This window comes from Bombus huntii, chromosome 9, assembly GCF_024542735.1.
Source record: "Bombus huntii isolate Logan2020A chromosome 9, iyBomHunt1.1, whole genome shotgun sequence".
Taxonomy (NCBI): Eukaryota; Metazoa; Arthropoda; class Insecta; order Hymenoptera; family Apidae; genus Bombus; species Bombus huntii.
The window spans coordinates 9,953,180-9,969,585 of NC_066246.1; the positions used below are offsets into that span (position 1 = coordinate 9,953,180).

Genomic DNA, 16,406 nt, shown 5'->3' on the forward strand with positions numbered 1-16,406 from the left:
TTAAAAAAATGTAATATATTTTTTATTTGAAAAAGTAGGTAAATGAAAGATTAATTTTAAGTAAGTGTTATTTATTAAAATATAAGTGAAATTTATTTAAATGTACATACATATATGTATGTATCATGCAATTATTTGATGAATACTTCAAGAGTGAGCAAAAATGATTACTATTTATTAGAATATTTATTGATAAATTAAAGGACAAGTGTAATAATTTAAATACCATGTGTGTATACCTCCAAATATAACTCTCAGTTACTCGTAGAACTTTACTAATTTTAAAGTTAAGAAGATGCGATATAAACAAAATTGGTTTTGAGTAGATGTTTTTATTCTGAAATTCAATATATTTTACATTTATAAAATCATATTCATTTAAAACATTTTTTCGAGAAAATAAGAAATTTTAGAAGAATTAAAATACTCGCTATTTTTACTTAAAATACTATAATCTATTGAATATTAGTACAAGCATAATTACAAATTAACAAAATAAAGCAAATAGTTCTATACTTAATATCAAACATTACGTTGGCAAAAATAAATATGAAACAACATCTTTTATTTTTGAGATAGATTACATTTGAAACTCTTCATATAACAGATTTCGTTTATACATATATAGCATCAATTTATATTTAAAATTTCATATATTAATTTTAATTCGGAAGAATTAAATATTAAAATGCATTCAGAAATTACAAACATCAGTAGTTTATAGCATTGATCATAATTTTTATATTACTATACTTTCACGTTGCTGTTGCTTAAAATCAGTAAAAAAATTCAGCTGTTTATTTTGACATAAAAAGGTATGAAATCAGATTTTAATTTTTAGATCTGATTTGAAACTCAATCTTTTTACAGAAAATATCAGCGAATAACATCAACGTTTTTTACGAGATTTAGAAGGTCGAATGTTCTTCTTAGCAGAATTAGAGGTTTCTGGAATTACTATACGACCTGATGCTATTTCTTCTCGCAATTCTGAATTTTCGACTTTGTTTTGAGCGTCAAGATAAAACATTAAATCCTGTACTTGCTCTTTTAAATTCGTTATTTCCGTCTGCTTTGTCTTTTGATACTCGGTCATTTCATCTTGCAGCATTTTATATTTATCTTGCCAAGAGGCTTGATTTAATTCCAATGCTTTCCTTAGTTCCTTTTCTTCAGTTAATTCTGCTTGTACTTGTACCAATTTATTACTAACTTGCTGTAGTCGTTTATCCACATTTTGTTTCTCCCGAGTCAATGTTGCTAATTGTTCCTAATATATGTAATAAAAACAATGAACTTTCTCGTTTAATTTTCAAGAGACAAGTGGTAATAAAAATTACCTTAGTTTTGGCATTTTCTTCTGATACTTGACCCACTTTTTCTCTAAGTTCTGTAGTTTGTAATACAGAATGTTGTTCTAATCGCGCCAACCTATCCTCGAAATACTGTCGTTGAGTTTCCAACTGCGATGTTAAAAGATACGTGAATTCTAACTGTACGGAATCTACTTTTTCTTCCATTGCTGCTCCTTCAGCTTTAGTTGCTGTAGGTCCACCTTCAACCATTTTTCCATCTTTATTTTGCAGTAATCGATGAACAAAATTATCTCCGACATAATCCCAGACTCTGTTATTTCCTAATTGCATAGCGTAACAGTGATGTGTTTCACGATAGTGCTGAAAAGCATGTCCCTGGTGATATCGCGAACATCCTATATGTCCACATATTAGACAAATCCATAAAGCATCATTGCTTTCTCCAGTATCTAGGAAATATTTATACAATTTTTATTTTATGTGTGATATTTTCACTAACTTCTCTTAATTCACTTCTTTTTATCTAAAAAAATTATTGTTTACATACTACATTCCATACAGTAACTGTCTGCAAATGATTCTGGTGTTTGAGCATATCTACAAACTGGACAGGAGGTATCTCCCCATTTAGCTAAACAACTTGCATGAAATGTATGGTTGCATAATATTGTTAAAATCCCGTCAACACTTTCGTCCATTCTCTCTAAACAAACTGGACAAAGTGGTAATTCTGTGTGTCCAGATAAAGGCATAGCATTATATGTCACTTCAACACTGTACACAAATACCATGTGACAAATAACATCTGGTTCAAAAGAATTATATGGAGTGCCATTAAAGGAACCATAAAATTCTGTTGCTGCATTCTGAAATGTTATGTAAAATGTAATGTTATAATACAGTAAAATCAGTATATGAAGAAGATTTAATTCATTAAAGATAATTACAGCAGATTTGAAGGTAATCAATGCCATATATTGATTGGGACTACCATCTCTAAGTATCCTAAAATGCCGAACATCTTGATGGCAAGGTGCTGTAAACCTTAGAAGATCATGACAGGTCATTGTAGCTGGAACTGAGAGAATGCAGATAGTTTGGGTACGTTCTGCTGCATGGTGTATATCCGTTAATTTGCTAGAATTTATTAGTATTATTACATATTATAGTACAAGACATAAATGATTGCAATTTATTATTTACATAATTAAAGGGTACTCACTTTTCCTTATACAAGTGTATAATTCCTTTCGTCACTTCGACAAATGGGTTCCCAGAGATAAAATTGATTTGATCACAGGCACAGGCACTTGCACCAGCTATCTCTGAATCATCATAGGTATTTTCCTCTGAATTAGCTCTAGAGGCAGAGCTAGATTTGCTAGTTCCTTGAGAAGGAACCGCAGAGTCTTGATTCTCTGTAAGATTTGTGCAATTTTCCATGTTTATTTTGGATGGTTCTCTGCAACCCCTCATCTTAGTAGCCATTGCGCCTGGATTACGAAATCCACTGTGAATTAATCATGATACAAACAAGATATGATCTTTGTACTTTTAATAATTACTTTTTAACAATCTTCATATATTAAATATTTGAAAGCATCTTTTAAGGTCTCAGAAAAAGCTTTTAAAAAATTAATAATATTATCCCATTTATAAAGAACAAAACGTACAAGATAAAGAATTATGTAAATTTGAAAATGATATCTTACAAGCCTTACGTCTATTTGATCGTATATAATCAAAAAGATATAAACGTTCTTTCTAAAAAAATTTTATTTATTCTCTTTCGGATAAATATCTTATTTTCGAAGTTACATGAATTTTATAAAAAAAGGTAATAATATAAACACGACATTGTTAGGACAAACAACATAACCTTAAAAGGTTTTGTAAACAAAAAGATTAACCGAAGCGATTCATTATAAAACAAGTAGTGTATAAATAAGTAATAACAATTGAATGTTACTACTCTACTTATACGATACACATAAATATTTACCATTCGATTCTTCAGAATCCTCGTCAATAATCTCGACGCGAATAACGCAGAGAGACACCGAAATAGGAGAAGAATTCATCCCATAAAATAATACTTATCGCGCATTATTACAAACAAATTTATCATTGTGATCACTATTCTTAAGTACTTTATTAACCCTTTAAGCAACCCCCATGATTAACTAACAATGACCTTACAAGGTGTTACACCGTTTTCGATTAATAGGTTAAATTTATCTTTCACTCATTGCTCTTATATTTAATTGTCACAGAAATTATTGTAGACAGATTACATTCTGATTGTGCAAACTTATGAATACGATGAATCATGGAAAGTCACAATTTGTTGTGTAGTTCTTTTCTCTTTTCGCTTATCATTCACCAATCAAATACAATATATTCTTTCAAATCGGTAACTCCCACCTTTAAAAAGTAGTCAGTATCGCGCCATCTAATGTGCATTGTTATTATTAGAGAAAATTCCTTTTTTATTATTATGAATTATGAATCTTATAAAGTCAGTACTAATTAATAATTACATATCATTATTCAGTGTGGAAAAAATAAACATGATACAACATTGTTTTAAGAAGCGACAAAAGTTTTATTAAAGTTTTACCAAAATTTTCTAAATTATTCTTTATAATCATTATTAGGGACAATAGTATATATTCATTAAATATACAACATAATATAAATAGGCTTTACGTTTTTCTTTTTAGTAGTAGCTCTTCAATTTTTGAGCGCATATTAAAAAAAAAATTGCCGAACAGAATTATATAATTGCGCTAAGAATATTAAATTAGTGTCGTGAATAGAAAAATTTTATACAAGCCTGTAAAAAATATAAAATATTAGACACCATGGATTTCGAAGAAGCCTTACATATTTTTTAATACCGAAACATGTCATTGTATAAATATAATAAAAACTCAGATAGATAACTTTGAAAGCCTAAGTCGCTATGAACCAATTTCGAATTACAATGAATCTTCTTAAAAAAATAAAAGGAGGGTAAGCGTATAATAATGTTCAAAAGTTCCAATAAAAATTGTTTTTATCGTTATAATATTACGTTATCATGCTTGTTCTTTTACGTACGATTTGAAAAATAATAATATATAATATTTCTCGTTTGATCCCGTATCAAGTATTTTATAAATAAAAAAGGACGATATGATGTCCTATAATATTTCTTAAATATTTTAAGAAAATAATTGCGACTTAAACTGTTTTCAAAAGTTACCTGATTAAGCGTAAAAATTGAATTATCTTCAAATTTTAAATATGCTCTCCATCTGTTTTTAGTTGCTTTCTTGCTTTCTTTTCTTCTTTTTTTTATTTTAATACACTTCACTTTTGCAGTCACAACCTAAAACTATATAGCGTAGGCATCGAATAGAGAATATAAACATATATCGAATTTTTGTTCTGTGTTCGTCAAAATCATTTTAAAATATAATTGTACGTTTAAATGAAAAGCTTTAAGATGAAATAATGGAGCTTGAAATAACTTACGATTCATGAAGAATTTGTTCTCTACAAATATATATTATTAATTTTTTTCGTATTTAAATGGTCAAGCGTTGTGTGTACTGGTGTATACATGTATATATATTTAATTAATATAACAGCGATATGTGTTATTATCGAGCAAAACTTTGAAAACAATAAGTTTATAAAAAATACTTTTTGAATTGTTAACATTATCATATCTGTACTCCTTTGAATTGATCGAAATGATGGCTGGTCTCACCGAAGCTAACTGAATAAATCTCCGTCGCTAGAATATATTTTACGTTATTGCTTTAATAACATGCAAACTCTATTTAACACAACAATCAACAATAATAAATAATAACTATGCAACTACGAAGCGAAATGAGCAATCGGTTTAATTTCTATCAGTTCAGACAGGCTCTAATGATCAGATTATTCAAAAGAGCACAGTTTACATTGAGAAAATGATTTTAACAATTTCAGTCGATAGATCTCCTAAGAAACTGTTAAAAACACTTCCTGGATTGAACAACGCTAAAAAATCGAATGAAACGAGCGCATTTTTTATACTTTTTAACTGCGCACATTATGTCTATCCTCTAAAATTTATTTATTTACTTTATTCTTGTAAATCTATGATAAGTCGAATGATGCTAGAAAAATAAATGTTTCTATTATGCGAAGAAAAATACGCTTCGATGATAGGAGGGATGATATCGGAGATCCGCTTGCGAACTCTTTGCTATTCTCTCACTCGTCGTGTGAATCGTACGTCGCATCGGTGCACGAAAGAATAACAACTTGTCTATCTAATCTACGACATAGTCGCATAATAATCACCATTTGCCAACAAGTTATAAAATTTTCTGAAATCCTTTTGCAACAACGTATGCCTACAAAGTGTATATGCATACAAGGTGTATGATGATAAGTCGAATTTTATGCACACATATGTCCTATTCGTCTGAAAACGAGACGCTCTTAACATATCATGTATTAAGTTGTAACATTTTCTTTCGCTTTGTAGCATTTTCCGCTTGCTAGTATAATAAAAACAGGATAAATTTATGTTACAACTTAATATACACGCCGTTTCCATTATTTTTTCTCTCTTTCATTTGGGCTTTAAAAAAGATTGTTGTATAGTGCGCTTGAGGTCGAGTCGAATTAATTGCCTCGAATAATATTGTGCGACAAAACTATGAAAAATTAAAGAAAGTATTCTTGCTTTTCTTCTTCCTTTTCCTTTTTTTCTACACGATCAGCGTTTAGAAGGTAATTATCTTTCAATCAGTTAGTGGCTACAGTGTGCATAAAATACTTTCATCGACGCACCGTTTTAAATACATGTGTATGCTCGTATATGTATATGTAATATGCTTCCCTTTAGATTAACAATTTGCGCTAAACAGCGTGGTTTTCGCTACAAATCCAACAACTGCAATGGACGGTTGCGAACAAACTCAATGCAACGATTCGAGGAACAATGGCTCGCGCTCTTCTTGCTCTTCTCGCTGTTTCGTTCGAATAGTAGAGAATTTTTGAAACGTTAGTCTCGATGTTAACAATAACTCCGTTCATCGTGCTTCGTTAAAACGACATAAACTCTGAGAACGGTTACCATTTCCATTTCTTTTTACTTTCTCGTAAACGACATCTCTAGAAATCCTGAGGGCAAATATCAAACATCGCGATTAAGCTCTGAATCGATGAAGCGAAACAATATCTGTTTTAATGATTCAAAGCGATTCGTCGCGTTCAACGATCGGAGAACGCGTCGTAACAAAATTCTGTACGCAATTATTAAATCGTTGATTTACAGTTGAACGAATTGAAGGAAACACAGATGCCCAATTTTATTATGTATCGCAACAACCGATTGACGTGAATCTATTGATGGGATTGAATTACTCGTGCAACGAATACGAGAATTAAATGCGTTCCTCTCGGATGCGATGATTTTCTGTATCTCTAACAGCGAGTTCTACCATCTTTTTTTTTTTTCTCGGATAGTAACGTTACTGTTTGGAAAGTAATCGAGATATCTCTACGAGTAAATTGTTTTGTTCGGTTGATCGATTACTCTTCGTAGCTTCATCGTAAATTATAAACTTTCATTGTACGCTTTAAAAAAACGTTAATTAACAAGAGTTCTAGAATCGTACGCAAGATTGTCGATGATCGCTATCACGCGCGTTTCAAATCATTATATCGCGTCGGTTAATATTTGTGTAAATGTTCGAACATTCGGTACGCGATTCCTTTTCACGCGACAAACGTGTTTTCAAAATATAATCGCCGCCGCTCGAACGTCGGCTCATGATAATTGTCGAATTTCGATTTCGTACGTTCGCTTTCGACGAAAAGATAATACGTATTTTTGTGCGATTTCTCACGCCTGACGTTCGATTCAGTTACAAACGCGACGTTACGAGCGTTTTGCTGTATTAGCTGGCATAACTTTTTTCCCATGCTTTAATCATTCATACAATCAATAAACAAGTATCCTCTAACTTTCGACCGGTGAAATATGTATAATAAAGCTTTTCGTTTAGTCTCTTCGCTGTCAGCCAGCTGGTAAAGTACTTAGAAATGACATGATTTCCGAATTCGTACATTTTTAAAGCATCTTTGCGTCCTTGTGACGGTGCAGTTACGCTGAAAGCGGTTCGCTGAAAGACTGTTTTTAGAAGAACTCGCACGATCAGGCATCGTTTTGCGAAAATTTAAGTTACTTATGTGCTTGCTCCGTTATCGAAAATTTGTCAATGTTTTTCTCGACATTTTCCTCTTTCTATTATGCAACACAATCGCAACAAAATACTAGGCTTCTGCCAATACGCTAGCATAATACATTGTCAGACATCACTAACGATAATTGTAGGGTGCTGTCAGGCAATAACTGATATCGCTAAATAAATCGACGTCCAGATTACTCGGGTAAAGTCGAGAACGAAGCAATTTTCCGCAAGTGCTACGTCGTTGTCGAAGGAGTTTCCGGCGGTATTGGTAAAGGGGGTGTTTGTCGAGTAGATGCTCGTCTGGGCCAACGTTGCGGAGAAACTGGTGGCGTCGGCCTTGGTGTGTTTGGTGCGGATCCAGCCGCTAATCGCCAATTACTACTGGACATCCCTGATCTGCCTACCGATGTTAGGCTTGTGCTACTACTGCTGCAAGCCACTGCAGCTGATAGGTCAACCCTCGACACCGCTCTAAGAAAAAGTATCATGTTAACCGTAAAGGCTATCGTATTTTAGAAATCGCCTTATAAATGATGAAATGATTTGAAATGATGAAATGAATTTCATCAATAGATGAAATTCATTTCATCTATTAAATATTATAACATCACATATGTACGTATTTTGTACGTTTTTACATTTTTATATACTCGCATTAATATTTCGACATTTCATGTTCGATAAGATAATGAACGATGAGCCAGATAATGAAATGTATAATGAAATACATTTTATTATCATGAAATACATTTTACTATCTGACTCATCGTTTATTATCTTAAAACGGGTATGTGCATTAAATAAATGAAACATATCTACATTTTTTTCTTAATATATCAAAACATTATCAACTATTATAAATAAACGTATACACAACAACAATGTCTGGCATATCATTGTATCCGAATATCTATGTATGGCACTATACATCTGTACATCAACTACTTTTGTAAATGCTCTGAAATAACTCTGTTACTTAAATATCTTATTATCTACGAAGGTGTTGATATTCTATAATAATATTACTTTGCTTGTAATAGTAAGTTTATTTATAATAATAAATAAAATTACCTGGAAGGAGGTGCAGATCCTCCGGTATAATAATGCAAACCAGCAGGACCACTTCTTGGTCTCGCTGTTGAGAGCACGCTGGTTGATCGGTGCATAGCCGGTGAAGGTGGTGCGGATGGTAGCATTCTTGGTGTTTGCGGCGGAGTTCTGCCTGTATTTAAGCTGCTAGTACTGCCTGTGGATGACTTTCTTCTTGGACTTCTGTATGCATAAAGAAACATCAAACGTATCAAATGATCAGTTCCATTTCCCCTTTTCACGAATTTTCATGAACATCAAAGAAAAACGAGGATGAAAGATTATATACATATAATAGGCGCGCTATCTGACGCTGACAAACGGACTCAGGTTGGATAGAATGACACAAAGAACTAACAAACCTTTTGGAAGATTGCCTGCATAGTCCAGTCGGACAAGGACGGCCCATGGCACATTTTCCCTCGCACACTTCTCGTGCCAGTGCCATGGTTTCGTAATTTCTTAAAGTAGTGCGGCACACTTCTGCATCGGATTCCGCGAGCGCCAGGCTTGGGAAACGTTCTTTCAACCTACGTCGTTCCTGTGTCAGTCGAGAGAATTTCCAGGCTAATTTTTTAGATTAACAACCCATTTTCTCATGCAAAAAAAAAAGTAGGTAGAGTTATTTGATTCAGAAGGATATTTGAGCAAGACTAAGTAATTTGCCTTGTAATTCGACAAATTCGGTCATGGACAATTTTTAAGGAATCTATGTTTAAAGACAGACTATTTAACTCGTTGTTAATAGCGTGATGTACAGTGAAATATTAGTAGTAGTTCTATTATATGCAGTTAAATATTATATGTAGTTTTCTACAAGCATATAGCTTTTACTTATCAAGAGGGAAGTCGTAGTTGTTATGATTAAGTAGCGCGTATGTATTACTTTATTTCTGGAAATTATCTTGTTGTTTATTTTATTACTGGTTATATAATACCTTCTGGCTGACTCAAACAATCCGACTATATAATTATTCGAGTCATCTTTTTCTATTGCACTTGAAGTATACGATATTTTCTCGTTCTTTCGTTGTCATATTACAGGCTAATGGTGTCTCATAATACACAAGTTATATGTACAGTAGTTCAAGATTGAATTTCAAGTTATTGAAGCTTACGCGTCTCAAATAACTCTACTATATTCGTACTACATCATCGAACAAACGTCGAAGGTTCATCGTGTTTATAATGTAGCATCTTTGTCATCGTTAAAGATTCGATGAATAATCTTGAACAATTTTCCTCTCTCTAATTAGAGAGAATCGTTCGCATCTTTATTACATCGAATCTCTTGCAGAAAAAAAAGAGAAAAAAATGTAGCATAAGAAGGATCAGCCTCGGGCTATTCTTTTTGATCGTTAATTTGAATACCTCGTGCAATCGACTGGATTCGAAATCTTTCAACTGTTGCTGAAAACCGACGTTTGGATTGGCAATGGAACGACCTACTCTGACAACTTTAAGTGCCTCTTTCCATGAAAGATTGGTGGTACTCATAATATAGGCCACTGCTACTGTAACGCTTCTCGACATACCGGCTAAGCTGAAACCGAATATCGTTTTGTGAACGATTTTCAGATCGGTTGTTAAATATCGTTTAAAACCAAAGATTAATTGCTTCATATTTTTCTTTTTTTTTTCAAGATTTGATAAAGGCTAAGCATTGGATTGTTCAGAAAATTTGTAGCATCGCTGGTAATCAGTCATTCTACTCTATATTTCTATTGGAAGACGTTTATTTATCTTGAATATATGTTAAATAAAATTGAAATAAATACTGTTTTTAATTGGCTCTTAATTCTCGGCAATAGCTTAAATTACGTTGCTTAATTATAGGATATTTCATGTATATGTATTTTAGCTGCACGTGATAATGATATCATATTTGTATGTTGATAATAATATTTGTCGAACGAAGTGAAAGATATAATTTCAAGTTAAGTAAACTGCAGTAGTCACCTATGACCCAACAATGATAAGTATTAACCGAGGGTCCAATAATTGTTGATAAAAAAGAAGTCGTTTTTTAAAATTAAAATGCACTAATGCTATTTTGCTTTGTCCGTCGATGATAATAATAATATTCGATAAAATTCCAGAAAGATAGGACTACCTCCGAATATTCCTTACATTTTGCATCGATTAAAATTTTCTGAACAGTCCGATATATTAATAGATATATTAAAAATGATTACGCACCAGTGTATTAGGACGTTTCCACCGCGTAAGCGAGCAGCGTGAATAAAATCGTTACACAAAGAGAAATACTGAGATAGATTCTGATCTGGACTGTCCGCCGCCAATATGCATAGATAATGTTTGTCCTACAAACAACATATCGAGCTAACTTCGTAGAATTCTTCGAGCCAAGTTAAACACTTTATCTCCGAATATACTCACAGAATGCAATCGACGAGCCGTGTCGTGAATGGCCAGAATATGTGTAATTTCAAACCGTTCCAATTGGTCTGCATCTTTACTATCGTGATAATTCCCGATGTAAAGACCGGGAAGAACCTATTTGCACAAACAAATAAAACAGCTCACAATATACGTATAATCATAGTTAAACTGCGAATTCTTATACAAATTCACATTTTTATGAACGCGATAAGGAGGATAGAACTTAGATGAAGAGTGTGCCGAGCGTTTTACTTGAATATTTTGCAACTATGATTTTACATATTATGTATATCCTATATATTTCTGAACATTTGAATTTCCCATAAATCCGTAAACGTATAAGTGCGATTCTTCTTCTTGACTTGTAGCGTTTGAAATATCTGTTTACGGATCGTTCGTTATTGGAATCATTAGATTCTTAACGAGCGGCGTTTTGAACTCACGCGCGAGTACACATACGTTTCGCATTCAATTGGCGCTGCTTCTTCTTCTATCGCAATTAGCGTGAGGAGAGAGAAAAAAAGTCGAGCGCTACTCGAGATACGTGAACGTTGAGATAGCGTTGAAAAAAAAAAAAAAAATGAGAGGAGAGTCGATAGAGCAGCTTTTTGATGCAGGTGCTCCACTGTTAATCATTCATCTTTGTGGATGATCACTCGAACGTGTTTAGTCAGGTGAGACTCGTGGTAATCGTCTAATCGATACCGCATTCTTAAGTGAGGTGTCTCTAGACAATCGCGAGAACAATAGTACCAGCTCTTAACTTTTCATCGGAATCATCGATCGAAATCTCGGTATGCATCGTCGACCGATATTATGCATCGTACGGTACCTACCGACAGTAAGCGTTAAACCGCCGATTCAACGATTAATATCGAAAGAACTGTTCGATGAGCTAGTTAAACTGTATAATTAGCTAACGCGACGATTATATACATATATGTATTGCATCAGGACATAATAGTAGACCTGTCATCTAAATATGTTACAGTTATATATGGCTAATTATAAACATGATAAGTCTATTATTTTTTATGTTACTTGATGATGAGAAGGGAGTATTTATGTTAAGAAGATACAAAGGTAAAAGGGTAGAGGAGAGAAATTGGTAAGATAAGGAAAGGTAATATAAAATTAATTGACAATATATTAAATTTAAAAACCGTCCCTCTGTAGAATATGAAAAATATAAATCCCGTGATTTTCGTAAGTAATCATGTTCTTGCCTCGGTAAGAGTCATTTTACCTGGTTTACTAGTTCTACATATCATCAACGCGACATATAAAATAAAAATAGAAATTTGTTAAATATAACGAACAAGATATACGTACACAAGGGAAAAGATATCTTGAATTTTTGGTATCTAGGACAGATAAAATTAGAAGCGACGGTATAATGATTTTACAATATGCACATACATAATAATCACAAAATAAGATGTAGGAGCACGTGTATCATTAGCATATTTTTCAATACAGGTTAAGGCACGCAATAAGCAAAATGTCAAATACTATTTCATCATTAAAATATTAACATAACTATGCTCTTGGAAAATTATTATTGCATGTCACAAATATATATGATGTTTGTATGATTTTAACCACATTCCTCTCCTATTATTTGTATCTTAATAGCATTTATGATTCGCATAGATGACAGAAATGGTGACAGAAAATATCAATTGAAACGCAACTTATCTGTGAAATCGTTACTCACCTTATTCATGCCATTCCCCATGGTGTAAATTTATGTTATTCCGCGCGAAATTCCCTCGGGTCGCAGCCGGAATTATAAATTCACGGTAAAAAGCTATCAGTTTAATCGGTCGACGCGCTTGGGACGATTCGATGACGATCTTCTCTTATCTTTCGTCTCTCGAGCTCACTCCCCAATGATCTTATTGTTGGACAACAATATCGTTCGTGGCCGCCGTCGCGTCCCTCCTTCAGCATCATCGTTGAAGGTTCTCGAAGCTGGTTACAAGTTCTGATTGACTTGATTACGTCGCCTAATTGAAACCTTCGAAGTCGTCGGGGATGATGCTCATAATGCGGTATGTTCGCACCAGCATTCTTGCGATATTCTTTTCACTAAAAAATCGTAATCTAATTCGTATTTCAAACAATTCTATATTTCTTTTATTATTTTATTATTTTAATAGTCCTGTTTCCTTCTTTTTTTTTCCTCTTCCTTTGCTTTTATTCGATAATGTTTCATTGGACTTTGTACGGATTATAAAAAGCTACTAAAATATAAATATAAATAAGCTCGCAGTCTCTCGTGCGAATTACAGTAGAACACTGTCACATAACGAGAACCGCGTTATTTCACGTTCATTATCTTCCACCTACATTCGTTCATTATTCATACGAAAAAATGCAGGGAGAAGATAAAAAGGAAAAAAAAATGGAACACTTTGGTGCCATAAATCTTGCTCGTAACCGAAGATCAAGCAGATTGTCACGAAACCCCTTTTGAAGTGTGTGTGTCATAGCATATGCGTTTCTCTGTACTTTTCTGTTTTTTCCACCGGGACCTATCTATGCAAGCATTTACAACGTATTTATTCCACTACACCGCGTCAAAGAACGACTCGAGCGTGCAATTTCCGACGATCGTGACTTCGTAGAAATTTCTAACAACGATCGACGACAAACTTTCACGTGTTACGCTCGTGAAAAATGGATTATTATCGATAAAAGCGATAGAAATTTATAAGCGAATTATAATGCGGAAAGATAATGAAAATAATATTATTTATCTTCGATCGAACAATCGTTTATATGTTGATATCTTATTTGCTCTGATTCAATGGTAGCAGAAGCATAATAAACATAGCAGAACGAAAAGGAACTCGTTGCAAGCGATCAAGTTATCATTCGCTAGGAAAACGGTGCAATTTAAAGACGAGCTTTTGTTTCATTTGGTGCCGGATGAAATCTATATTTTTTGGCCGATTTTCTCTGACAATTTAAATGCACGATGCATTTGTAGAACAAGGAGAATGAAACGCGACTAACGGACACAATCGTTATTTGCCCCACGGCGATAAATTAAAAAGTTTTCGCTTCTTTGGTTTTGCCGTATTAGTTGGAATCCTGCCAAATACAAAATCGAAGCTGGTCTTGCGTGTGCTGATCCTGCCAGAAGTCAAATTTGACGGGACAATAAATTCAAGTGAAGAATTAAGAGCAACCGGACTGAGGGACTAAAAAAGGATGGATGAAATAAAATCGCGCGACTTTTTCATCGCGATGACCTAAATGGCCACGGATAGGACTAAATGTTTCTCGCGATAATAAAATGTCGTTTCTACTATGATTTTTATCCTTTCATAAATATTATATAACGATAGTAACGCTTACACAAAATAGAATTGAATTTTCCATTGTATCAAATGCATGTTATTTTTTTTACGCTTGTAATTATAATCATGGAAAATAAACTATTATAATACACGTCAAATTATTGAATATTCAAGGCTTCCGTTTGTTAAATATTGTAATTCAAATGAAATATATTAAGCAATTCTTTTACATATAAAACTTAATGAACTAAAATGAATGAACTCGTATCGTTATTTTTCAATGCAAACTCAATTGTATCATTTCAATGAAATTTTCGTGCATAGCATCAACTTAATTCACAAACATAATGTTGTTTGTTTCAGTTGTCATACTTCAAAATGTCATGCATAACGAGAACAAGCAGAAACATAAGCATCGTTCTTTCGTGCATTAAGGAATCACGTAGGGGGTATAACTGACAACTGCAATTTTATTTTTGCACATTCGATTCTTTTGGCACGTCTCGAAATTACCACTTGAGACCCACAGCAATCGAATTAATTAAGATCCTCGTGGTATTTACTTTGTTCGCCTTGCAAATTGTGGCTTCCGCGTTAATTGATCTTCTGGTTATTGTAACTCGTTCGCTGAATCGAAAGCTGTTCATTATGAACGAGTGAAAAGCGAAAGAAAAAGCAAGGGAAACAGGAAAGATAACCGTGAAAGATTACAGTGTGTAATGAGTGTGAAAAATTTTACAATAGGTGGACCGATTGATCGTACGAGAACCATAATTCACTCTACCTGTCGACACTTTCACGTAAAGGCACCTTTGCTAATTAACACGGTTGTGTACGCGCACGTAGACAAGCAGTGAAGCAGCCGATCTAATGGATAGATACGCGAACCGCGTAACGCACAGGCTCGCTATGCGTACTATTCGGTATCCGACTCGATTGGCAGGAGGGTGCGCCGTATCGAAACTGTCCCGTTGTCTCAGTTGCGAGAAGCGTTGCTAGAATCTAGGGGCACCCGTCACCGAGAGGGAGAACTATCGGTGGTGGGGATAAAAGTGTTGTGGAGGGGAAAGTAAGGCGCGTGCACGGGGCAGTAGAACTCGTTGAATAACGGAAGGCCTACCACGGTAAGGGTGATGAGTTAAAACATGTATAAAAACACTTGAAACGGATAATCTCGAAAATCTGAGACGATTAAATGCTAATTATTTGATTAATGTTTGATTATTACAAGAGCGTTAAGTGAACAATGACCGTAGCTTACAGTGATAGACGATTGTTACAATGTACTCTTGTAAATTCAATGAAAATAAAAAAGGTGTCGATGTTGATGATTTAAATAATGATTTAATCTATTGAGGAGTGCAATTACACGAGTCGAGTGTTTAAAGCAGCTCGAGCGGTTAATAGATCATACAAATTTTCAAGATTTACCGTTCAAAGTTGTACACTTAATGGTATGGAAGATTATGGACAAGTGTTTATTGTTACGCAAATGTGTAGCAGAGCAGTAGTAAGAAAATATTTATTAAAAAAGATAAAAAGAGAGAAACTATCATATTTTGGACTGTTGGGAATGACTGACAACCGGTAGGCGGCAGTGTAGAGAACAACACTGTGGCGCAGCCGCCGCTCGATAAAGCCATCCTCTGGCTCCTCTTTTACGTTCTCCTTCTAATACCCTCCTTTTCAACTGCATGATATACCTATGAACCACGACCCTGCCCCACAAAGTAAAAACCTGGTCGACTGAAACTTCTTGAACAGTTCGGTACACATATACCTTTAACTAGGGTACACTACCTATGTAACGAAATGCTAGTAACCCTGGACTAGTAGGATGCTTCGTTACTAACCTACGTCAACTTCCCAAACAGTATAAATAAAGGCTCGTTATTTAATCAATTTAATGAATTAATTAACTTTTCTTAGATCGAAATTTTAAAGATTTTTTAGTTAGAATTTCAAATCTAGTATTTTTTTGTACTTACAATTAGTTTCGTAAATACGATCAACTTTGAAATTTTTCTTTTAATTTTGATGTTAATTTT

General features: G+C 33.7%; 2 protein-coding genes and 1 long non-coding RNA gene across 4 annotated transcripts; 1 reads left to right on the forward strand and 2 right to left on the reverse strand.

Moving 5' to 3' along the window:
• Window positions 1–312: 312 nt before the first annotated feature.
• Window positions 313–3,767, reverse strand: LOC126869733 (BRCA1-associated protein). 2 transcript variants are annotated; one of them, XM_050626642.1, is made up of 6 exons: window positions 3,319–3,767; window positions 2,539–2,809; window positions 2,264–2,453; window positions 1,864–2,182; window positions 1,341–1,765; window positions 313–1,270 (listed from the first exon to the last, which is right to left on the reverse strand). In XM_050626642.1, the coding sequence occupies exons 1-6, from the start codon at window positions 3,395–3,397 to the stop codon at window positions 890–892; spliced, it is 1,665 nt and encodes a 554-aa protein (XP_050482599.1). In that variant the 5' UTR covers window positions 3,398–3,767; the 3' UTR covers window positions 313–889. The 2 variants fall into 2 exon arrangements, with proteins under 2 accessions (XP_050482599.1, XP_050482600.1); XM_050626643.1 differs by having other exon boundaries at window positions 2,539–2,826; window positions 3,319–3,766.
• An 828-nt stretch (window positions 3,768–4,595) lies between these two features.
• LOC126869745 (dual specificity protein phosphatase 15) lies at window positions 4,596–15,305 on the reverse strand. The gene is made up of 8 exons (XM_050626670.1): window positions 15,143–15,305; window positions 12,768–13,141; window positions 11,048–11,164; window positions 10,847–10,971; window positions 10,019–10,190; window positions 9,010–9,188; window positions 8,630–8,830; window positions 4,596–8,029 (listed from the first exon to the last, which is right to left on the reverse strand). Exons 2-8 carry the CDS (start codon window positions 12,786–12,788, stop codon window positions 7,792–7,794), a joined length of 1,053 nt encoding a protein of 350 aa, XP_050482627.1. The 5' UTR covers window positions 12,789–13,141; window positions 15,143–15,305; the 3' UTR covers window positions 4,596–7,791.
• Window positions 11,171–14,615, forward strand: LOC126869765 (uncharacterized). The gene is made up of 2 exons (XR_007690990.1): window positions 11,171–11,724; window positions 14,142–14,615. It is a non-coding gene; the product is annotated as an uncharacterized LOC126869765 (long non-coding RNA).
• Window positions 15,306–16,406: the final 1,101 nt, after the last annotated feature.

Bases quoted from the DNA above. Each gene is read 5' to 3' on its own strand.
- LOC126869745 (XM_050626670.1), bottom strand. From the start codon at position 12,788: ATGGGGAATGGCATGAATAAG. The intron at 10,191-10,846 runs GTGCGTAATCAT...ATTCGGTTTCAG, and splicing joins GGAAACGTCCTAATACACTG to CTTAGCCGGTATGTCGAGAA. The intron at 9,189-10,018 runs GTATTCAAATTA...CGACTGACACAG, and splicing joins AATCCAGTCGATTGCACGAG to GAACGACGTAGGTTGAAAGA.
- LOC126869733 (XM_050626642.1), bottom strand. From the start codon at position 3,397: ATGAATTCTTCTCCTATTTCGGTGTCTCTCTGCGTTATTCGCGTCGAG. The intron at 2,183-2,263 runs GTAATTATCTTT...ATAACATTTCAG, and splicing joins TGATTACCTTCAAATCTGCT to AATGCAGCAACAGAATTTTA. The intron at 1,766-1,863 runs GTATGTAAACAA...AATATTTCCTAG, and splicing joins CAGTTACTGTATGGAATGTA to ATACTGGAGAAAGCAATGAT.